This window comes from Bombus impatiens, unplaced genomic scaffold (genome assembly GCF_000188095.3).
Source record: "Bombus impatiens unplaced genomic scaffold, BIMP_2.2 scf_0637, whole genome shotgun sequence".
Classification (NCBI taxonomy): Eukaryota; Metazoa; Arthropoda; class Insecta; order Hymenoptera; family Apidae; genus Bombus; species Bombus impatiens.
The window spans coordinates 653,036-670,960 of NT_177056.1; the positions used below are offsets into that span (position 1 = coordinate 653,036).

The 17,925-nt window shown below is 36.3% G+C and overlaps 1 protein-coding gene across 17 annotated transcripts in view; it reads left to right on the forward strand.

Annotated features, from left to right (window-relative positions):
• The window catches only part of LOC100745429 (polypyrimidine tract-binding protein 2), a 423,740-nt gene that overhangs the window by 377,062 nt on the left and 28,753 nt on the right, over window positions 1-17,925 (forward strand). For all 17 annotated transcript variants that reach the window (XM_033322433.1, XM_024369659.2, XM_033322434.1 and 14 more), the window contains one exon: window positions 5,404-5,544. In XM_033322433.1, the coding sequence (XP_033178324.1) occupies window positions 5,404-5,544 (141 nt within the window). The remainder of the gene's footprint in view (window positions 1-5,403; window positions 5,545-17,925) is intronic.

Sequence of the window (17,925 nt, forward strand, 5' to 3'; positions counted from 1 at the left end):
CCCTCCCCCCCCCCCCCCCCCGTTTTCTTTCGAAAGTTTGTTCGCCGGATGAGAAAACGATACGAAGTAACGTTCTAAGAATATTTTCTCGTTCGAGAACGCGTGAATTCACGTGATTTTCTTTTGCAGAAATTTGGGTCGAAATGATAGGGTAAATGCTTCGTCCTTCTTATTCTTTGGGTGTAAGCAGCGTTATAGAATTTCGTTGTATTGAAATTTAATTCAGGGCTAAGTTCGTGTAATTTTATTCAGAGTTGAATAAATTTTTTTCCAGGTGTTTAGTTTGTCGCTGCAGTTGATTCGGTAATTTCAATGTATCGTTCGTCGACTGAGACCCTTCTTTTTCTTTCTTTTTCGAGGAAAATTTGTAGCTTGAGCGCGCTACTTATTTATTAATTGACCTTCTTTCTGTGGAGAAAAAACGTGATTTCAATTCATTATCCGTTTATCGATCTTCCCTTCTTTTAGAAAAGAATTAATTATCGTATTTTATCGTCTGTCTGAAAAATTCATTGCTTCGTGTTATGATTAATTTTTCCTCTTCCTTTTGAACAATATGTCGGTATGGATTTTTATTTGCTAATTAAATACGCACGAGAAATTATACGAATTTTTCTATTCACGGCGATCAGAAAATTGCAGAGGATCCCAAAATTTAAGGTTCCACGGTAATTTTCGCCCATTCGGCTTTCGCTTTCGTTTCTGCAATTAGCAACCGATAAATTCTCGTGCGTGTTCACCGTAAATTTGATCCCAGGGTTCCCTTCTCTACGTTTCCTCCTTTTTTTTCAAAAGAATCCCATCAGACTCGTAGATCTTCCAAGGAGGCACGTGAAATCGAAGGAATTTCCAGGCAAAGAAATGGAAAAGCATTGTGCGCCTGCGAAAATTCACCCTCTTACATCAGATTTAATTTCCTCCGGGTTTTATCACCGTATTTCGACCAGTAAGCTTGAGAGTTTCTAATGAAATCGATTTTCGATCAGATTCAACTCGAATTGAAATGGAAATATCGATTTTATTGTGAATAAAAAAGGATATTTTATAAGATAAACTAAAATGGAAAATAATTTTTTCTAATATCGATGAGTTTCTGAAAAGTCAGAGTTTCTTCTATTTCGATTAATTGTTTTAAAGAACAGGATATTTTATATCACGATATGACACTAAAAGAAACGGAAGAAAATAGGTAGGTCAATTACAGTTTCTCATGCACGAGCATAATATTATTCTTTCACAATGGAGTAGAAGTTCGCAACGAAAAATGTTTTAGGTTTTAAAAAATTCGCAAAATTCTACATAAATACGTATAGAGCCGACTGAAAACCGGATAAAAAGTACTCTAATCTTCCTTTAACGTACCATGAAAATCAAAATTCACTTCCATCGGTCGAACCATTAAACCGATTCTCTCTACAGTTCCCGAAAAACCATCATACAAAACACATTTACTTGGTCGATGAAAGTTTTAATCCATCCTAACAAAACTCGTCGGACTCGCCATTATTCGGGAAACGCGAGTTTATGACGTGAAACTGAATATCCTGCAACACAACGTGTAGTTTTCATCAGAAAACACTTTGCACCGATGAAACGACTGAAATTATTACTGCCATGGCAGTTCGATCCAAAGACTGTTAACGACGCGTCGTTCGCTGTTTAAGAAGTTATTTTAGTCCTTGAATAGTTGATGGCGCAGTGAAAAAGTTGGAAATTTTGTTTTAGACGCCGTAAGGAGGATTATTCGATGCAAACTTGGAAACGTTGCGAAAGCAAAGCGTGTTCGTTGGTTGTGTAAATATTTCATGGTTCCTCTTGTGTGTCGGGTGCTTTCAGACAAGCGAGCTTCATATTTTAATGGGGTTGATGCTGTTTATGCGTATTGTACAATAGTTGACGATCCTTTGAACGACTCTTCGAACTTTACTCGATAGCGATGGGTTCCTCGAATTTTAGTTTCAGAATGTCAAGTTTCAGTTTAGTTCTTTGTGCGATATATGCAGGTTTAGAGACAGAGATCCTTTCTGTGATACACCACAACTCGGGAATATTTTGTATGGCACACAAAAAATTGTACATCGATGTTTTTGGATCTTTCGTAGGAGGAAAACTTGCACAGTTAGGATTCAAAGGGCGAAATTAAGCATTGGTGTATAAAGCGCGAACATTGTATTCGGACATTTCTCGATCAGTCGGGTCAGATCTTGGTCAGAGAGAAGAACAGAGCCCGGGTATAAGCGTCAGCGCGGAATCGTAAAGAAAGATAACCGGAAATTACTCGTGGAACGTAGTACGTATGTTTGGGAATGAAAAGCTCGCGTTACCGCGTTTCGTTGCAGCTTCGTAAACTGTTGTCGTCGCAATTGTATCCCGTCGACTCGCGTTTTATCTCCGCGTCCCGGTAACGTGGTCCGTCGTGAATCTGGATGATCCTGTTTCTTCATCCGTTCATCTTGATTACCATGTAACGACTCTGGAATTCCGCCCAGTGAATCTTTTATTTAGATCGCCGCGCGATTGTTAAACTTTGCAACTACTGTTGTTATATCTGTTTGATGAAACTTTGCGAGCTTTTGTTAAACTTTTTAACTTTTGTTAAACTCGGACATCGTTGGACACGCGCTTTGTAATTATTTTTTATTCGCTCTGCGGATGCTGATAAGTGGCAATACTTGATGGAGAAATCCTTTCTCCGCGTTTCTTCATTTTTCGGAGGGTTCGTTAGTTAAGCTACGAATCTTCTCGAAAAAATTCGTTAGATTAAATAACCAAAGTTCTTTGATTCGCGTCTAGATTCGCGACAAACTGCGTTAATTTCCTGTCGCATATTGATCTTCATTTTTCAAACTCTCGTGCCTCCGCTGAAACGTGCTGCGGGAATCGAAGTAATTGGTCCACGTATTTTATTTTGTCGATATACACAACCTGTTTACTTTCATTTGAACGTGGATGACGCAAATGGATGAAAATACGCTCCTGTGACGCGTGAACTTTATTTTTTTCTGTATTCGCGGATAATCTCGAAAAATGTGTTTGCCAACATGCTACAGTTGAAAAATTCAGTAGCATCGAGCACGTGAATCCATCGATTCTATTGTTTGATAAAGAAACAATTTTATGGTGACTGTGCTACGTTTCGTTGCGGTAAACAGTATCTTTCTGTAGTAAAAGTATTTTAATTATCGAAAAAGAATTCGATTAAAATAGGAATTCAAAATTTACCGTAATCGAACTGACGAACAAACATTCGTGTTATTTGCGTGCGTTTGTACGCGATTCGAGGGCAATTTAAAGAAAAAATCCGCTGAAGGGTTCGCGTGACATCAAGCCGAAATAAAAATCAACCTTTTAATATCCAATAACGGTAAATCCACGGAGGAAAAATTGGCATCGTTATACGAAGTAAAATATCATGAACTTGGAAGATCTAGTTACGAAGACATCGACAGAGATTCCCGTTTTTATTAGTTAATTTTATTTTATCCGTTTTACGACCTGCACGCCGCTGAATTTCCCGTAATTTCATACCCGTGTTGCTTCATAAAAATACTTCGACACGTCGGTCGTCCTTATACCCCGTGGTCATTCTAATTTTACACCAACGGTCTACGTGACCAACAACGGCCATAAATGGCACAGACTTCAAAACTACCGGAAATTCGCTGTCCCGGAAGGAAGTTTCTGTTCAACTTTGTCGCGTCGAATTATCTACGTGCGTCTGGCGCTCGTCTGTCCGAAAAGTTTACGTACCAATTTGTTTTGAGAAGATCTTTCACTGATTTTTTTCACCGAAAAGGTTACTATTATTATTTATTTCGTTTAAAGTCGCGCGGATTGCCATGGTCATTAGCGATTTCTCATATTCGATGGCTTGTTAAATTCTGTTGCATATCTTCGTTTCTTTAGAGAAGTTGATAATCTTTTGCTGGAACCGGATCGATGCGAGGCTGTTATTACTTAAGATTATTGTGAACGTTATATTTTTCCCTTTCTTCGTTGTATCGTATATAGGACACTGCGATTATGCGAGTGATCGATGGTCTCATATCGCAGACGTCACATTTAACAGGACTATTTTCCAGTGTGTACGCGTGTGTCAGTCGAGCGTGTCCTCATCTTATTCTGGTTAAAGCGAAAAGGCTCTTTAAAGTAGTTCGGTGGAATTGAAGAACCAACGAATTAACGTTATGAAATTAAGAAGTTGAAAAATTCTAGTTAAATGGAAATGGAAAAGACTTTACGCGTAGCCAAAAAATTGTAATTACACGAAACGTGGAAGAGTTTTATATATTCCGCATTCTCTTTCGATTCTTCGCAGTCCTGTAGATTGTTAAAAACCATTTTGAAAGCTTATCTCGAATGACTGGATCGATTCCACGTCAGTCCAGCGACTAACTCGGTAACAAGTTCCTCTTTCTCGACACTTCCGGTGCCGTCGGGCTTCCATGCCGCGTTTTAATCTCCATCGTGAATTTAATGTGCCGCATTTCTTTTGCATTTTATGCTAATCGTTGGCGAAGTTGGTTCCATGGCAACACCTGATGACGGCCATGGGGTTTTGATCCTCTTTGATGTCTCAGAAAATAAAGAAACAATTTTTAGATTGTTGGAACATAAAGCAATATTAATTAGCGTCCTCCGCTTAAATCTTTTACAGAATTATATTACATTTCATCGCATATTTAATAATTTATATTTATTTTTGAAACGTATCACTGGAAGTTAAAATTCGTAAAAGCTGTGTTTATTATATATTTATGTGAGAAATTGAAAATCAGCGAGATCTCCTGTGTATTTGTGTTTTGCATTTCAATTAATAATCAAGTTGCAATTTGAATCGAGTTGGAAATGTTGATCGGAATTTTTATATACATTTTCATTTTCACGAATGGATACATATCTCGCTTTACTGAAAACACGTGCGTTCGATGATCTCAATATATACTTAATACTTCTTTTTTTAAGTGAAACGAATTAAATAATCGCTAATGAAATTTTTACAAATATCGTTCACATTTGTTTGGAGTATTTCAAAATACTCCAAATAACATCAATGAAATTTTATCCCAGTAGTGTTTTACGTATACGCCACATCTCTCGTGCAAAAGTAGTTCTTACAAAATAATGTTTCACAATTTCGTAATTTACATCAAACATTGTTGTAAACGAAAGTTATTTGATACAAATTAAATCTCCCCGCTTTTGTTCTTCTAAAACGCTTCTACCCACCACTCAAGTTTCCTACTTTTTAAAGAAAAGTCTCGTCAAAATTACTGCAGTCTCAAATCTAAACTCCCAGTCAACTGTTGGAAAAGAAAAATGAAGGACTCCTTGAAAAAAGTTTCTTCCACGTTGTCAAGTGAATAGATAACTAACTGTCGTTGTTTTTCTCGTTTGTTACAGAACTCGAACAACCAAGTTGCGCTTCCTGGACAGAACCAGGTGGCCCAGACGCAAGCAGAAACTCAAGGGGGGCCCAATACCGTTCTCAGAGTCATCGTCGAGCAGATGGTCTACCCAATTTCCTTGGACGTCCTCTATCAGGTAAGTTACGACTTCTGTTTCGCCGACTATCGATTAATTTCTCGGTAACTTTAACGCTTAGCAATGATTAATCGTGTTGTATTTCTTATCGTTGCCAAGATTCGATAATTTGTAAGTTTTATAGGTTATGGACATTTCGCTAATATATTTTCCCAGCTCTGTAAAAGTTCAGTAAATAATTTTGGAAGAAATCGCGAAACTTACAATTTATATCGTATAAATACAGGCTACCAGTGACTTTTTTAGAATTTTTAGAATTTAAAACGTTGTAAAGGATTGGCTGAATCTTCCCAAAGGAAGGTAACAGATTTAAACAACGCGTCCCAATTCTCGAGTCACAAAGTACATAATAGATTATTTGCAGCGTGAACACCGGCGATGTAAATCCAAAAGTCTATATTTCATAGAGTTTTATCAGATAGTTTTACAGCGTTTTACAGCGATTAAAAAAAAAAAGCAAAAGAACAATCTAAAAAAGCCTGAAAAAAGCCAAATAATTGTTAAAAACAAAAAATTGCTAAATTTCGATCAACTCGACCATCGTACGTGTTTATTTTACCTGTGAACAACTTAAAAGATCTCCTAATATTTTATAAGAAGATCCAAGTATATTTAAAAAAAAAAATTCCTTTTGTACATCATTCTCAAAAAAATTCGCCAAAAATCTACGGAATAATTATCAAATTCCGAGTTACACCACAGATTACAAGCTATTCATCTTCAAAGCATTGGCGAGAGGGTCGACGAACGACCGAGTGCGCGAACGCGAAATTTATTTGAAAACAACAGCTATACTAGGGATCAGGCACGCGTGGTAAAAACGGTCGAAATCGTTGGGAATAATGCAGGAGATGGGAAATTAATCGGATTTCGTGGCGTATCCGGCGAATTCGATTCCCGATTAATCGGATATTTTCTTCTTTCGCCGACGAGCGCGTGGATTACAATGGAAGAGGACCGCGGCATATTTCGTCCGCCACGAGCTCGCTAGATTTTTAGCCTCGTTTTCGTTAATGGAATATTAAACAATCCGCGTTAGGTGGCGAAACATTTACCGTTTCGCTAGAATTCGACCAACCTCCGATCTTCCACTACTTCGAGTCTTCTTTGTCACGCTTATGATCCATAATTTGATTTTCCACCGGGTTTGTCGCCATTTTATTGAGTAGTAGGACAAGATGGACGACGAAATTAGGACGGTCGGTAATGTAGGAAATGTTTGTATTATAAACTATTTGTTATTGGTTCAGTAAGCAGTGTTTTGGCAAATTTTTTAAGATTTTTGTCAGTTTCCTTCGCAAGTATCTCTTCTTTAAAATTCCTCTTTTAAAATTACAGCTTGTTATGATATTCGACTTAATAATTTAATAATAATAATAAGTTAATTGCTTACTTTTTGACAACAAAATTGATTATCGTGATTTTTTAGATTTTGGCTCGAATTCAATTATAATTTAGAGGATTAATGGAATAGGTATAAACAGTAGACAGAAGTTTCTGGGCACATTTATAAAAACGTAGTAGATGCGGAAATTGCACGCATTATTTTCCATAGGGATTGTTAAACCAAAGAGAATTATTTCATAATGGTGTAGTAAATCTGCAAGATTTTGACGAACTAAAATACGTACTTTTATATGACTGTAAAAAAAAAAAAAAAAAAAAAAAAAAAAAAGTGATTTTTTAGATTTTGGCTCGAATTCAATTATAATTTAGAGGATTAATGGAATAGGTATAAACAGTAGACAGAAGTTTCTGGGCACATTTATAAAAACGTAGTAGATGCGGAAATTGCACGCATTATTTTCCATAGGGATTGTTAAACCAAAGAGAATTATTTCATAATGGTGTAGTAAATCTGCAAGATTTTGACGAACTAAAATACGTACTTTTATATGACTGTAAAAAAAAAAAAAAAAAAAAAAAAAGAAGAAAAGACAGAAATATATTCCTATATCACAATACGTATTTTTGAAGAGTATAATATGAGTTCGAGATCTGAAACGTGAATTTATGGAAGCATGTTACCAGGCAAGCGTTCCGTTCAAAATATCCGGATTTTCGCTGCAGCCGAACGTGAACAACTTCCCAGCAAATATTCCCTGTTAGTTCGTCCCTTTTCATCCGCTTAATCCACTATTTTCGCAAATTTATGCTACGTTTTATAATAGTTCTGATTCATTTCGCATAAAGGCGGTTAATTTATTTTCTCCGTACTGTTCCTGAATTTTTGTCCCTTTAAATTCTATCAAATGCCAGAAATAATTATAAAAATTCTGAATTATATTTGAGCCGTGATACTTCTAGAACTAGAATTTTGATAATAATTTTCATTATGCAAGGAATACTAATTACAGTTTTCCGATTAATTACTTATCCTACGTTATTTTTTCATTCTGCCAAATTTTCGGGCTCAATTTTGTCAAAAAACTGAAATGTTCGATGCAATTTTATTATTTTTCGTTTTCGCGTCGTTTTGAGCCATACAATCATCCTTGATCCTATTCGTACCGTGAGTTACGGATCATCCTGTGTATACAGATTTCAGGTGACACCAAGTGTTTCAGAAGCTGTCGCTACACAGGTGCACGTGTTGTATGTCACAGTGTTATGTGTGACACAGGTTCCATCAGCGTTTCAAATGTAATTCTAATTTAACATATAATTCTCTGGACTAAGCAGGACGAAAACGAGCGATTGATTGGCATAATGCAAAGTCATTGAAACAGGCAATTGTGTGAAGCTATCGCGTCACATGGTCCGTCGCACCAATTTTGGATTACCAATTCGTAATAAGGAAACGGCTTCCCCCGCCTGATTACATATTTACAGAATTACGAATAGCAATTAACGATACGCGGGAATTATGCAGCCGCGTTGTTATTGAATTAATTTGCTTGTTTCGGGTACATAGAAACCGATTCTCGTGAACGATTAATTGGCGTTCCGCGACGCTCGATTAACGAGTCGATTAAAATTATCGCGACATTATCGCCACTATTGTTGCGACTGCCGTTGCTGAAATAAAAAGATTTCATATCATCGAAGCCATTAGATCATCGCGCAGTTGTTTCAGTTGAGATTTTACACGTCGTAGAAATTGTGAAAATGGAAAGTGTTGGTGTCAAGTATAGTAGCTGCTTATAACAGATGTACAGAATATACTTATATCCTATATAGATCACTATAAAATATACATAGGTCGTTTACCGAAATCTTGTCAATCTCTTAAAAAATACTACAACGTATCAGCGCTAACTATAAATTTTAAAACTTCTCGAGTTTCAATTAAATCGTCAGATTCTCTACGTCAGAAAATTCTGCTTCTCAAAATGAATACACAATTTCTTATTTTTGTTACGGTAAATGAACATAAGAAACTATGCTGGTTAACGATCAGTCACAAAGCTTTTCCGACAAATATTTGACAAATCGTGCACCGAATATATACGCACCTACTTCTTGCAATAAATTTATGATAAATGAAACGCTTCAGTGAAAGGTTAACCAAAAATATGACAAATTCCTTGATAAATACGTCGTAATTTATTACCGAAATACTCGAGGAGCGAAGTACGATAGGGAACATCGAAATTGAAAAAAATCGGCGCGATATTTCACCAATTTTTGCTTACGAGAAACTGCCGTTTCCCTATAACACTTTTTCACCGCGTTGACATGTGGGATCGATCTCGAAAGGAATGCAACCAATCTTCATCAGTATCGAGCACAACTGCGTCCATCTAAACTTTTCCTCCGCTTTTTTTTTTCTTCTATCGATATTTCGACACGAAAAAATAGAAAATTCGCGACGTGGCAAAAAGAGTAAAAAAGGGAAAGGAACGATAAAAAGTAAGAGATAACAAAAGAGTGATTCACTGTGGGGGGAATGTGCTGATCGCAATCAAAGTTTAGAAAAAAAAGAAAAAAAAAGGAAACGTAAGACAATACCTATTGTAACAGCGGGCTTTTTGTTAAAATAAGGCAAAATGGAAACAAAGAATCGATAGGAAAGTGAAATAGTACAGACGGTTCTATTTTATTCTTATAAAAAATATATGTACTAAAATGATTTTGAGCGAGAAATAAAGGCCGGGGGATAGAATCTCCAATTATTCGAACGTGAAATTGAAAACCTGTTAATAAGTACAAGCGAAAGAATTTGTATATGATTTCGCAAATATACGTATTGAAGGTAACAGAGATATTTTTATCGTTGGATTATTTTACTTGTTTATTGGTTGCGTGTAATTCGTGCATTTGGATATGTTTAGTAATTCCCCTTTAACGAGACCCCTTTAGAAGCCGTTGAATGCGATAATCGCGGCTATTTCCGTTTTGGAGAGAGTTCCGTGGATTTTTCGGAGGTTCGTTGCGTCATGGCCCACGAATCCGGAAATTGAGGGCTTCTTTCCGGCTGAATGTCACGTGTTTTCATACGTAATGTCAACCGTGGTTACGGTATGCTAAACATGGCTTGGACCATTCTTTCTGTTGGATTCAGGTTAAGAAAAAAAAAAGGAAAAAGAGGAATAAAAAGAAGAAGAACGCGCGCGGGGTGGCTTGTAGGGCTAGTTTGAACGAAGGTTCGCGAGATCACGAGGCGACGAAAAATGGAAAGTGTAAAAAGCGTTTCTTCCTTGCTTTCCACGCTTTTTTGCGAATAATATAGGGCTTAGGGTAATAGAGATTTATTTCGTGTTTTCTTAAGCATTTGCCAGATATCTTGCAATTCTCTAAGGCGAGATAGTTCGTAGTTAGAAAGCTATGAATTTTCATGAACATTCGTATTACGCAGGTTTGACATTTTTAAGGTTTCCCAATTGCAAAAGTTTGAAATTTTCACGTTTCTACCAAAGCCGAAAATTCTCAAAGATTAGCTAGATCGTGTTTATAGAAGCATGAATTTCCGTAAACACTCGCAATCTAATTACAAAGATTTGAAATTTATTGTACCATTAAATAATTCTATGTGAAACCCGAAAGTTCTCAAAGATTAGCGGCCAGCTTGTGTTTATAAAACCATGAATTTCCATAAAAATTCGCAGTCTATAATTACGAAGGTTTGACGTTTGCTGTATTATTAAATAATTTATAGGAAAGTCGAGAATTCTGAAAGATCAGATGCATTCTGGAATCGAAGGAAGAGCCGAGAGATTCGAGAAGATTTCGCGCGGTGACTTGATGCACGGGATTTTGGTAGAAGTACAGAGTAGTAGAAAGGTGGTAAGCCGATAATGGACTGACTAGAAAACACGGCTGGATTACAGACCCTGGCATTGGCCGTTGTTTGGCCGCGTAAGTAGGCTTACGCGGCGATTTCAACGCCGAATTTACACGCATCGCGATCGCTTCGAAAGATTAGCTCCCGGCCATCACGCTAAGTCGATTCTGCCTGCTGACCGGAAGTGCTATTCCGCTGCCTTTGTTCGCTACAATGTGCATTATATAGTAACCAAGGTCTGTAACAGCTATTTCGAAGTTTCGTGGTGTTTCGCGCTATCTAATTTGTGAATCTCTGTTTGGACGAAAATTGAATAGAGAATCGAGCTGATTTTATAGTACTACGGTTATTGTAACAAAATTTCCACGTGCTCGAATTCCACGTACGACGATGACCTTTAAGAGTTGAAAAGAGTTGTAAAATAGATTTCCACCCTTTGCAATTAGATTCTGAATATTTATGGAAATTCGTATTGATATAAAAGCAAGTAAAGAAACAGAGCCTAAGCAGAAATTTGTTTCATATACTTATTAAATATTACAACCAGTACTCTACTTGGCGTATTTTCCATATTTTAATATACATGTTAATTAATATACGTGTTTATAGGTGGTCCGTGATTTATGAATTTTATTAGATTTTATGTTTTACCCATATCGTTTCATAGCGGCTTGATAGTGGTAGGTAATCGAGATTAGTTAATACGACGGTGTTGCTTTCACATTAGCTTAATATTACTCGTAATTTAATGGATCATTCTGGTGCATTATTCATAATGTAATTCCTGATTAGTAGTAATCAAATACGAATGGAGGAGATTATCGATGGAGATTTGTATGCTTGATGCAGAAAAATGTATAAATTGCGTGTAATAAATTGTATTATGACTTTCAAAAATCACGGAAAATACGAGAAATTTTAAATCGCAAGTAACGACTAGGTAAGTTATATGAAATTATAAAATAGCAAATGCGAGCAGTGGCAAAGCTGTGAGAATTTTGCGCGAGTCGTGTAGCTGCTTCGACTGCAATTCCTTGCCCGCAGCACGTAATCCTCGCGATTTAAATGAAATCGATGCAGAACAACTGCAAAGAAATCTGCAAATATTGAAACATGGAGAATTCAAGAGAGGAGATGGTTATCCGTGGAGTTGAAACGCGAGAAATTTAATAACGGTCAGGAAGTCTGAGAAATATGCTTGGTCGTAATATTTATATTCGAATAATCGATTCAAATTAATATTAATATTTGTATCTTAATGGTCTACCTATATTTTTCTTACTTTATTAACCAATTCCAATTTGCAAAGTAAGAATGAAGTCGATTATATGTATCGCTTTGATAATCGGAGAAAATTCTTGGTACAAATATTTAACATGCAGCAAATTATCTCGCAAAAAATTTTATTAACTACAATCCTCATCACTCCGAAGAATGAAAAAGTGAACAACGCCCGTAATCGTAGAATTCACGGTCTTCAGGGCGAAGCAGAGTAATCGACGATAAAAACAGGAGGGTCGTTAAAAGTTCTGCGATCAATGGTCCCTCGATAGGATACGTTTCGTTAACTTCACGGATCATTAGAAATTTTAAGACGCTGAGTAATAGCGTCTCACTGCATTATCAAGTTTTCATCGCGTCACTTCGACAGGCCACTCTTTCTTCGTCTTATTCCTTGATTATGCACCGAAGGTTTACAAGGGTAGGTAGGCACGCGTAACCGATTTCGTCATCTTTGAAATCACATCAGTGACCATTTTCGTCTAAATAAAAAACATTTAGTAATAAAATAACATTTGAAACACAGGCTGACTATAAAATTTCCATGCATTCTTAATCAATGTTTTTTTCAAAAATGTATCTAAACTTTATTACGAACACGCTGTATAATTTAAATACTTTAAGGGTAGTAATCAACGTACAAGATTAAAGAGAGAGGATGAATCTGTATAAGGTAATGATAAACAAAAATTAAGAGAAGGAAATAGATTTCTGTAAAAATAGTAAGAAGAAGTAAAAATTAAACGGAGAAACTGGATCTCTACAAATGAAATAATAAATAAAAATAAAGAAGACAAACTAGATCTCTCAAAGAACGACGAAGTAAAACCAGCCCTTAATCGTTCGTTCATTCGTCGGTGGAAAAGGGAAACAGGAGAAGTAAAAAAGCCATCAGCCACGAAGAGACGATCGGTTACACCGCAGCTAACCGTGAAAAACCACCCTCGGTGCTACATGGGGGTTACAAGGCACGTAAGAAGGTAGGGCGGAAAGGAAAGGAGGGGGGGGGGGTGAGAGAGAGGAACGAAGGGAAAGTAAGCAGAAATAGAGGCAGGCCGCGAGTTCGTAAATCGGATTATACATACGGTCGTTGGATGGAGGCTCGTAAAAGCGGCATGGCATCCTCGAAACCGGTCGTTTCCTCCCTGTAATTTCTCTCTGAACACGTTCCTCAACGTCCTGTGTTGAAAAACGCTCCTTCAGGAAACGTAAATGCCGGTCTTTTGACGTTTACGCGCGTAGTTGCTTCAAATGGCGAGCGATTTCTCCTTTTCCACCGTTTTTATTTTTTTCTTTTTGTTCTTTGTCTTTTTCGTGACTTATTCCGTGGAAGAAAGGAGGAGGAAATTTTGAGAAGCGAAAGCGGGTGGGGTATACCGGGTAGCTTGGACACCTGGGACACTTTAAATCTCGTCTTATTAAAGCAGCGTTGGATGGAACGGTTCGGTGTCTTTTTGGAATGGAAATTAGGGTTGTCGAGTGTTTTTCGTTATATTTTGGTTAATATCGAAGTGGAGGGTGGGTTGAGTTTTAGGGGTTGTTGATAGGTTAATATCTATATATTTATATTTAGTGACAGATCTAATTTTCTATAGTACGCTTTTATAGCGATGCTTATATACCAATTACGAAACAAAAATCAAAATTTTGCGTTATATGTTGCCACTGCAATATTTAACTTTCAATACGAATTCTTTGTGATTCAAGATTCTATTATTCAGATAAATTTCACGAAGCAATGAGAATTTGTGATTTATGCACCTCTTGCACCAGTTATGCATGCAGGTACACGTGTATCGATCGATCATCGAGATTATTTTTTGATACGCTGTGTTAAATTCATATTTTGTTATGACGTATGATTTTTAATAACTATCGTGGATTAAAAATTTGTTTAACACACGTGGATGGTTATTGCGATGGGATTATGAATTATTTCATTCAACCGTCTGCCTCGTGTAATATGCTATTTTGTTATATAGGAGTGTTTATTACAGATTCAGTATTCATTTCGAGGATTTGTTGTTTTAATTATAGCCGCGGGAGTTATGGAAATTATATACTGGTTCATTATAGAAATATTTCACGAAGCAGTAATGTATATGAATAAATATATTTGTAGAAAACTGTCGACAGGTTTCTTAATCTGCTAGATAAAAAAAATCTTGTTAATTAATTTTTAGATTATTTTGCACGAGAAAGATTTATGAAAATATGAAACATTCGAAAAAGAAAACCCGAATTTTTAAAATGCCATTGTACATAGTTAAAATGGTTAGTATCTGACGTATCCACGTATGTAGATCCACAATAGATCATATCAAATGTACCTTAAGTTTGTTTAAGTTAGATTAGAAGTAAGTTAAAAATTATTTTTATACCCAAGGCTTTTTGGATCGTTGTTTATTTCTATGTTGTTATGACAAACAAGTCCCGTAAAACTTCATGAAATTATGAAAAAGTAAAAAAGGTGGTACGTTTTGAAATTTTACAGTATAATAAAATATAGTTGCTATATTAGAACCAGCTATATTAGAAAGCGGTTTATATTTTCACATTGTCAATATACAACTGATATACAACCATAAATGTAAAATTCGACCGGGATCCAAATTTACTCGCGTAGTTTCGATCACGTGTACATCAAGCACGAATAATGTCGGATCGTCGACGCGGATATGGCCGAAATTACGTTACTATTATTGTTCGTTATTGCATTAGCGACGACGGAGGGAGGGAGAGAAAGAGAGAGAGAGACGGTCACAGACGCGTCGATAATCGAGAACGCGAATTAATAACTGTTACATCAATCAATATGTACAATGCGTGCCACGGTGACCATGAAAGGGTCGATGTTTGCTATGGTTGGCAACGGACGTAGGTGGTTCCCTGGAGACCGATGAACGACCATCATTTCCATGGAATAAACGAATGAACTATCTCTTCCTTCGTGTTATGGTTGTTGTCGCGGTGTTACGGGGAAATTAGTGAATACGAAGTGTTCGTTCCCTATTTGATATATATATATATACACACACCCATTTAAAGGTTTGGAATTTTATTTTATATAACAAAAAATATAATGACAAGGGAGGATTTCGTCTTTTTTTCTTTTTTTGGGGGGGGGGGGGGGGGTTATAAGGATTGTCCAAAAGTTCAGAATTTTACCTTACATAGGAACATGTAGTAGAAATTGTGGATTTTGTGTTTTGCGAGATTGATCGTACAGGTGTATTCAAAAGTTGGGGCAGAACACTTTATTTTATGTAGAGGAAATTAATAGGAAGGGTTGGTTTTACGTTCGATGAAGGTGCATTGGTATATTTGAAAGTTTATTTTATATTAGTATTATTTCATATAGGATAAATCAATGTGTAATGTATACAGCATCTTTAAAACGTTTTGTAATATAAAATATCTGCATTTAAAGTGCAATAAATAATTTCTGGATTAAATAACGTCATAGAATAGAGATTACGTTTTAAGGAGATTATTTAGACGTTTAAACATCTGTGTGTTACGTGAAACGTGCTCGAATTACATCAGCGGCTTTAATGCCGCTTTCACACTACATATACCACGAATCGATTCTCATCGATATTCGACAGAAGCGATTGCTGTTCTCTATTTTGACCACGTTGACAGTGACGTGATTTGACAATCAACGGGCAAACATACTGTTGCCAGCATGGAACAATCATCCAAATGAAGAGCGATTTTTATATACATTTTTCTTCTTTTTTTTAACGTCCTTCTTTTATACAATTTTTAATTTTTTCTATTTCCTACATTTTCTAGTTTTCTAAATATCTTCTCATTTTTCCATAGCGAATATTAGTTTCAGAGTCTGGATATTTTTTTTAAAAGAATATTTGACACGAAATTCGATATTAATTTCACTGGAGAAATATTGAAAATAGTCGCTCTCTTCGTATGTGGATGCAGGAAATGTTTATTAAACGTTCAAATGTAGCCTAAAATTTGTTCGGAAAATCGGAGAAATTGAATGTTGATTGGTTACAATAGAAGACTGAATTTTTCCCGCGTGTTCTGTAATGGATACAAATAACACGGTAAAGGTGGAAAATAAATGAATGGAAAATTGTGAAATATAATATTTCATTCGATGGCTGAATGCCTGTGAATTGTTAGTGTTATTTTTTCGTTGATCATATTTTTTCAGTTGTGAGTCATAACAACTACTACAATCGTATAGTAACCGAATGCTTCTTTATAACATTCTGTTTGGCGAAATATTACTACTAGTACAACCGTTTAATTATTTTGTATTTTAATACATTTAATACATTTTCAATTTCCCTCTATTATACAGCGAAATACTACGATCGAATAATAATCTCCGATATCTGATCTTTTAATTTTTCCTCTTCTTTTAACTTTTCCTAAAAAATTCGACAGCTTGGATCCAAAACGCTCGCATAAATCATAAAAAATTCGCAAAATTTTTTTAAATGATCGAAAGTTGTGCCAATCAACCGTTGATAGCCTCGTTGAGCAGAAATTCGAACTTGGAGGGAAATATAGCTAGACGGAATGGTTTTTTTTTTTTTTAAATAACGAAACGCGTAACGGAGAGGAATTTTTGCACGGTGAAAAGGTCGGTTAATTGAAAAGCATCGAAAGTGAGAGTTTATTGGAAAATGTTTTGTCACAGGGGTACACGTGATTGTGTTTAATTACGAGCACGTGTCGTGCTCTTTTTATTGCTGGCCATTTTGCAACGTTCGCCCGGCCTTTTTACATCGTTTCGCCCCATAATTGTCGCCGTTGTCATTTAGTTTATTTGCGGATAATAATTCATGTATTTACGAAACCGGAAAATAGGAATATTTCAGAGGAATTTAAATAAATTCATTGTTCGTTGTATTTAATATCGGCGATGGGATGCAATCGTTGATGTTCTCAATTAGTATTTAGTCGAAGACGCCTAGATGTTCATAATGAACCATCGCTGTTATACAGTGTATTGGTTTTACTTGGAGACGCGTAAATAACTCGCAAAGTATGGAAGATACGAAAAAATGTTCGAAACAAATATTGTATCATTTCGAGGATCGCACATCGTACCGATATTTACTTTATCTTGCGATGATCTTGAAAAGTACTGTGACGATCATGGTTATATTTTGAAGTGGTAATTACATCTTTTTTATTCCTTATTATCGTAGTTGATACGAAAAAATTCTCAAAACACTATTTACTTGCATTCTTTGTATAAACTGCTGTCGACGTATTAATTCTTGAGTAGAATGGAAAATTGCGTCCTTTTAAATGACGAACATGTAGAAGGACAAGCGACTAGCTATTTTCGGAATACTATTTAGTACACTCGCACATTTAGTACACGTGGAATCGGCTCTTTTTAGAACCATCGTGACGTAGAACGGCTGACGTGTTCGTTGGATAACGCCAATGCCGCTGGCATGTCAATTTTGTCATTTAATATCTCGATAGTGGTTTGTGCGAAAAATACAAGTAGCGTTTTGAAAATGTTTTGCTGTCGGTTACACGAATATGGAATACAAAAATGTAGTTTCCATTCGAAAATATAATCGTGATTTCCTAGATCCCCCGGTGCTTTCCCAGATCGTCGTAAGGGAAAATAAATATCGGTACGATACGTCCCCCTAGGAATTGCACAACATTTGTTTCAAACATTTTTTCGTATCATCCATAGCTTTCGTCCATTGTCCAACGTCCATTGAATTTTTCGATAGAACCGACGGAATATAATTCGCCGAGAATATAGCCGGGGATGGTTTATTATCAGCCTCTTCACTGTGTCGTCATTTCCAGTAGACCGGCCTCTTGCAGCCACCGAAATGGACTTCTGTCGCCGAGGTAATGGGGGGGGG